Below are 7,638 nucleotides of genomic sequence, written 5' to 3'. Positions count from 1 at the left end.
ACCACTAATCTTTGTTACCAAAGGTGACATTAGATAGTCAATGATTAGCAATATTCATGGTCTGTGAAACCAGCCATACGTGCCCTATACAGTTTCATAAAAGATCTGCTTTCTGATGGATTTTCGGTTCAGAGGGCTATTAAAAGATGCGAACATGCACAGAGGGACAATATTTCAGCATAAATTAGAATTATGACCAAAGCATTTTTTTTTTCCTTTTAGCAGCAGTTTTTATTTATCGCAAAACTTTCTGTTAAATAAATTAGAAATAGCATGTCACACACTCTCTTAAATTAAATTACAAAAGTAGAAAAACAAGGTTGAAACAACATCCTTTTCTTTAGCATATTAGCAGTGTGTGGACGTTCAATTGACCTCATGGTTTAAATAGCAAATAAGACTGGACAGTTTATCACAATAAATTAAATAAATAAACAACAAAAGTGATATTTTTAAATAACAAAATACTGATACAAATTACAGCTGACTTCTTTTCACAGCTGTTTTGAATAATAAACAGCACTCAAAACATCTGCAGTGTATGTGCTGATGTTACTGGGAAAGTGTCCAGAGAGTCGAACCTGCAAGCAGCAGGACCAAGATACTGCTCCAGTTCACTGAGGTCTAAGTCACCCAGTAGTTCCCTTTGATACTGTTCTAGGTGACTGTCCATAAAAGAGAAGCCTGCATTGAGTTGGTTTCCATATGGCTTCCAATTGCACTGGTCAACCTGTGGTGGTAGAAACGTGGTATTGGCTTCTATGATTTCCTGAGGAGGCGCTTGAGGAGTGGGCAGGTAATAGGTCTCAAAGCAGGCACTGCCAGCTCCTTGGAGCTGCATGTAAGGAGGGATCTGTTGACATTGGCTCTGGATCAGGTAATTCAGGTCATGGTATTTGGCACTGATGTTCTCCTCACAGTTATTCTTTACTCTTGCCGTCTCCAAAGCCTGGGTTTTCTTAGTTTTCTTAAACTGCTTTCTCCTCCGGGGCCTGTATTTGTAGTTGGGGTGGTCCTGCATATGCTGCACCCTTAGTCTCTCTGCTTCTTGCATAAAGGGACGCTTTTCAGCCAAAGACATAGCCTTCCAAGATTTACCTAAAGTGACCAAGCAAAAAATTACAATTTGATGCAGGTACAAGTACAGAAGTGGTATTTACAGGGAGAAGAATTAATTCAAAAGCGTTCTATATAAAATTTTAAAACGTGTTGCAGTACAAGAAATATATATATATATATATATATATATATATATATATATATATATATATATATATATATATATATATATATATTGGCCTACACGCAAAATTAAACGTCTTGACTGAATTAAAACGAAACTATTTCTGTATCACATATGATACAATGCTTCACATTATGTTTGTTTGTTGTTATTTTTGTTTTTTTAAATCCAGGTTCACAAGCCAGAATAGTTCATATTACGTACATAAATAACGTGTTGCCCAACAGGAAAAAGGGTGTTTTGTACAAGAAACAGATTCTAGTTACATAAATAAATGTGCTGTTCTCATTTCAAAAATGCTTCGGCATCTCATCGTTAATTTGTTGACATACAGGTTGCTTACATAGGGAATGCTAAAAAAAATAAAAAAAAATAAAAAAATAAATACATAATAATTAAAAAACAAAGAGAAAATTAAACTTACCAAGTATTTTGCTCAAATCTGTATTCTCCAGCTCTGGGTTAAGCTGGGCTAACCTTCTCCGCTCTTCTTTGGCCCATACTATGAAGGCATTCATGGGTCGTCGGACACGGGGTTCTGAGTCCGTCTTCTTTGCGTCTGGGCTGGAACAGCTGTCTGTCATGTTCTCCCTGTCGGGACTGGATGAGCTTGACCATCCCGAGTCGACATCGACAGTCTCGGGGGAAAACCTCCTCTGCATCTGATCGCAAGCATATGTGGCGTTTGGGGAGTTCGGATAGAGCTGTTCAAAATACATTCTTGTGCCGTTGCGTGCTTGTTGACACTAGACAAAAAATAGTATCTGTGCTGCCCGAATACCCTTCTTCTTAAACACAACGTCAACCAATCAGAAATGAGCAGATGGGCAGCCAAGGTGTGAAAATCTGATACCCCCTATGGTAAATCGTAATCCAATGGGATCATTTTCTTGTCATAATTGGCAAGGGTATAGTGTATTATTATTATTATTATTATTATTATTATTATTATTATTATTATTATTATTATTAAAACATTAAAATGTAAAAACACATTTTAGAGTATATTTTGATTGGTTGAGAATGCATGCGTTCAATAAAACATGTTACCAATCTGGTGCATAATATTTATGTTTAATTCTCAAACACTGCAGTTGCAATGCTTTAACACAGTTTAATATATGCTGTAAAAAATTAGAAGGAACGATGTTACGTATTTTAATTGTTTTGTAATGGTTGCAAATGTTCAGGTTTCGGTTGTAATGTCTAGTCGTATCTGATTCAATAGGTCTGCAGTGATTCAGACCGCGGCACCGTCTGTTGATAAACCTTATCTAAACAACGCCAGCAAGATTCTCACAAAAGAAAATCTAATCAACCATTGCAACTTTCAATTGTGTTATTACTTTTTTTTTTTAACACACATAAAATAACTAACTAGTTAATGTAGAAACAATTGAATTACATGTTATTTTTAGTAGGCTATTTCTATTCAGTGTTTAATAGTATGGATGATATATTTAAAGCAGTAAGACATTTTTTTTTAAATTAGGTATTCAAATAACGATACCCTACCTTTATTATTATTATTATTATTATTATTATTATTATTATTATTATTATTATTATTAGTTGAATGTTATTACGTCGAAACTAGTATTACATCAACATAAACACACATTCAATTGCGCATATATTTCTTTAAAAACGGGCATTACTGTAGTCATACTTTTTTCAATGTTAGATTCTGAAATACCTGCAGCCAAAGGCTGCTTTGTATTCTCTATTGTGTTGTTAAGAGGTGAGCGGGCTTTTGATCTTGCATCAAAGGTATAAAAGCAGTATGAAGGGATTATCTTCCTTTATTGTTTTGTTGTACAGTTGAAGGTGTTTTGGGATTAGGGCAGGTAAAGTGCGATTAAGATGAACGAACGGTCATTGAGGTTAATTGTTGTACTCTGGGGACCTGTGTGGTTAATTTTGTAATCTATATGCTCCTAATCACAGAAGTTTAATATTGGCGATCTCTGTTCAGATTGTGTTGTGTAATAAAGTATTTGCCGCTCTGTGCATGGTTTAATAACCATTTTAAATAGTTTAGGGATGAATGTACTGCAGTTTAGCGAGTGCATTTTGTAATATATTTATATGACTTTTGATATCTTTAGAAATCATTACTACAACATCAATAATATTAGCACCACTATACTACTACTACTACTACGACTACTGTGGCTCCAGCCAAGAAGAGAGACCTCCTGGCTCTTGCTAAACTAACAATTTACAAGACCAGGAAGCACAAGATCACCAGGGAGGGTCTCTTTGAATCTGGAGCCGTGTTGAGGGCCCTGGTGCGTTCAAGGGTTATGTTAGAGCACGCCAACGCAGAGTCCGCTGGCTACATGACAGCTTTTGACGACCAGTGAGCTCTAAGTGGCGTGCTCTGTACCACCCATCACATTCAACAGCATAGTAACACATCTGCTTTTGTGGAGAGATCGATGGAAAATACTTACTTTCCATGCTTTAACTTCTTTTTAAGATTTGAACGTTATCATAATATCGACACAGCGAAGGTGCCAATATTTGTAGACAAATATACTGCTCCTACTGTGTTTGTTCTGTATTTTTGGATCTTGCTGAAGGCATTACAGTCCATTTATCCATGCATATTAGAAAGTTGGTAGACTACACATAATAATTACCAGGACACTGAAAATGTAAAATAAAGTTAACATCACAAGTACTTTGCTTTATAGTTTCCCCTGCAGCATGCTATCAGTCTGTCAGCTATATGAAAGATACTTTCTCAGCTTGAGTTGATGATTCTTAGCCTCCTGGGTATGTAATTCCAGTTTTGACAATCATAACTACTGTCTTGAGTAGCTGGTGTTAACTAAAACTAATAATACTGCAACAAAGACAGTTAACACGAGGTAAAGATACAGTATAGAATACATCCAAAGTGCTGCTTTTCAATCATTCCATTAAACTGTCTAATTCGTATCACAGCTAGGTTTTCCATAAAAATGCAGAACATAAGATACAGAAAAATCAGGATAGAAAAATATGTTTTTAGCTGCTGCTTATTTGCAAAGTTTTGTTTTATTCACATCCAGGTCATCGTCGAAATGTCATGGCTAGTGATATATTTGGAAAAGTAAAATGTTCTAAGGATCCAAAGGCAAACAGTAAGAACAAAGGAAAATTAGAATTGATTGGTTATTCCTACATCAAAGTTCTCATAGCAGTGCCAAGGTATAATAAAGGCTGTAAACCTGGGTCAAGGAGTCAGGGGTATTCGGTGCAGGCACAACCCTTATCAGACCTACTGTAACAAAATAAACACATTTGGTGGAGGTTATGCAGTAATCTGATCAAGGAAGTTGTAATTTATAGCTAGACATTGCTGCTTACTTTGTTTCCAAAATACCCCAGTATTGACTCTGCATACGATGTGTAAAGGGTTATAAATATTGGGTGTCAGTCAATGTTCATCTTTGGCTGTAAGTGTACCTCTCAGTTAATACAGCTATAAATACTGAAACCGCCAGTGATTTGGGTGGAAATGCTGTTTCCTAACCAATTCATTAAAATGCTAAGCGAGGAACATTAATAAAATTGTATCAAGATAGCAAAAATGTAGAGCCTTGTAAACGTTATGTGTCATGGCAACAGTTTAAAGTAGTCCAGGTTCAGGATTTTCTGTAAATAAATTAATAGGCATAGTATCAAGCACTGTCTGGCCAGTATACCAGTCTTACTTTTTAGTACAGGGACAGATTCACTCTAAATTCTGTACGCAGCTGTAGATAAGGTGGGATAAATGTTGGTATTAAAACAAAATCCACAATGGGGTTTGTCATTTTAATGTGGTTTAAAAAAAAATAAATACAAATAAATAAATAAATAAAAAAAAACATTAATCCAAAAGTTGAATTTACTGTACGCATGCCCCTTTTTAAAATACAGCCAGAAGTAAATAAATAAATAAAAAAAATAAAACAATAACACAACATATATAAATATATATATATATATAAAATGGGCACTATATCATACCAAAGTACACCAAAACTACACAAGTGTAAACGACACAAAGAAAAAAAAAAAATCATAGATTTTTGTAGTTTTTATTACGTTTTATTATTTAAAGAAATAACCAAATAAACAGTAAAACCTTATCTTGGTGTGCCCCTCTACACACCTGCATTCTGTATATGCATGTTTTGGGGTCCCTATTGAAGATAACGGTGTGACAATTCGATTATGGAAGCATGTGTTATAAACCCAATGTAAACCAGACTGCACTGGCATCAAGTCCTGTGATTTTTCTTTTCTAAGTTTCTAATCAAGTAGGGGAGACTGGGGCTGGTTGTCACACGGGTTGGTTGTCACAGTGCTCATAACTATGACACTAGATGGTGCAGGCAGGTGATACTAACACTGAAATGTGTGTTCTATTGTCTGGAACTTAACCATCTTGTAATTTGAGGTCAATTCCATCTAACATAAAGGTTAGCACATATTTCATTTTTTTCATACCCAAAGTAAAACATGTATATCTTGTTATTTATGTTATAACTCTTAGTAGTATTGGAGTTTGTTTGAACTGATGGCCATGTTAATAGAACCAGATACTGGCTATCTTTTGGTGTAAAAACAAAACCAGTAGGTTCTCCCAGTAGTACTGAGAGAATTAAATTGTCATGTAAAGTCGGGTTGGGGCAGGTTGTCACATAGTTTTTGGGGTTGGTTGTCACATGTAAATCCTATAGGAAGAAGTCTTATATTTTTTCTTTCTACTTTTTTTACACCAACATGTGGGATATGTCACCATATAATGCTTATTTAAGTTATTTACTGTTTGTTCTCCGGTTCTGTGGAGGCTGTGGTATTATTTTGTAGCATGGGTCAACATTTCAAATATATATAGGTCTATATTTTTTATGTTCACATAAAAAGTAAAAATACTTTTTCTGTCATCGTACACAGTAGAAACTTTATGTTATTTAAAAAAAAAAATGTTGCATTATTGTCTACTGTAAAACCAAGAAAATAATTTGGGACAACCAACCCTAGTATGGGGCAGGTTGTCACAGGTGACCGGCGCATTTTCAACTGTCTAAATATCATATTTGGAATAAAGTTACGCTGAAAAAAAAACATCAATTTGTACGTGAAGAGTTATTGTTCAATATAACGAGGAACAGAACCTCGCAGAATGTCACCAGATTGAGGAAAATAATAAAGAGTGAAAAGTGTGACAACCAACCCGGGTATCCCCTACATTGAGTAAATACGCACACGTCTTATGGCTATGGTACATTTTTTCTACAGTTTTATACTTTACAGAAGCTACCTCTATGAACCAGCCCACTATATTACCTGACACACTTTGCATATATATAATTTCAAAAGCCGATAAAGTAACTTTAATATATATATATATATATATATATATATATATATATATATATATATATATATATATATATATATATATATATATAATATCAATATTGGAACGTATATTTTCATCTTCAGCCACTGATTGAAGTGATGTGCAAAAAAAAAAAAAAAACAACAACATTAATTTCATTTCGTATTTTTCGTAACATAATATAGGTAAACAAACACTCAGCATAAACTGTTTTTTGTTTGTTTGTTTCTGTTGAAACTAAATGTATTTAATACCCAGGTCAGCAACACAAACAGAATGTAGCTTATCATATAATAGAATTAATTAAGAGAAGGAGAAATATATATATATATATATATATATATATATATATATATATATATATATATATATATATATATATATATATATATATATATATACAGAAATACATACATTACTATTTCGGCCAGCTTTCTTGAGTTAATGAATTATAAAATACACGTTTTTTTCCCTGCTGTACTTTTCCTGCTACTAACTCAGGAAAACCGCAAACTGTAAAGCGCACAATTTTCAGTTTTGGTTGTTATATATTTACATATATAAATTATTGAATTATTTTTAAGCAACCTCTTTATTTGTAGCGCATAGTGCTGCAATCTGCTTACTGGTTGTGGCCAAAACTAACCTTTCTTGTTTTTTTAACGAATTAATTTGCAGACATGCAATGAGTACCGGTATGCTGTCAGGTTTTTTGAAGTGATAAGGCTGAAGCAGGAAACTCCAAAGGTCAGGAAGGAAGCACTAGCAGGCTTGAGAGACACTCAATAGGATTACAAGGAGAATCAGTAATGTAGCCCAGTCTGTGGCTTTCAGCATTAGTGTAACATGTCTTTAAGGTCTTAGCTGAACATGTATAAAAAAATAAATCAAAACTTCAAAACAGTTTGCAAGAGCTACGATTTGAATCCCGTTAGTCACCACATTGCCCATGCCACTTTAGTCATAAGGAAATGAGATGACGTAACAAATGTATGAAATGGTACCTCTATAA

At 34.2% G+C, this 7,638-nt stretch overlaps 1 protein-coding gene across 1 annotated transcript; it reads right to left on the bottom strand.

The window, feature by feature from the left end:
* Window positions 1–523: 523 nt before the first annotated feature.
* On the bottom strand, window positions 524–1,962 carry LOC117394536 (transcription factor Sox-17-alpha-B). The gene is made up of 2 exons (XM_033992867.3): window positions 1,668–1,962; window positions 524–1,098 (listed from the first exon to the last, which is right to left on the bottom strand). Exons 1-2 carry the CDS (start codon window positions 1,960–1,962, stop codon window positions 524–526), a joined length of 870 nt encoding a protein of 289 aa, XP_033848758.1.
* Window positions 1,963–7,638: the final 5,676 nt, after the last annotated feature.

Source organism: Acipenser ruthenus, chromosome 3 (assembly GCF_902713425.1).
Source record: "Acipenser ruthenus chromosome 3, fAciRut3.2 maternal haplotype, whole genome shotgun sequence".
In the NCBI taxonomy this organism is placed as follows: domain Eukaryota; kingdom Metazoa; phylum Chordata; class Actinopteri; order Acipenseriformes; family Acipenseridae; genus Acipenser; species Acipenser ruthenus.
Note: the sequence above shows the minus strand (reverse complement) of the source record. Positions and strands in the feature narration are given on the sequence as shown.

Bases quoted from the DNA above. Each gene is read 5' to 3' on its own strand.
- LOC117394536 (XM_033992867.3), bottom strand. From the start codon at position 1,962: ATGTATTTTGAACAGCTCTATCCGAACTCCCCAAACGCCACATATGCT. The intron at 1,099-1,667 runs GTAAGTTTAATT...TGGTCACTTTAG, and splicing joins AGATTTGAGCAAAATACTTG to GTAAATCTTGGAAGGCTATG.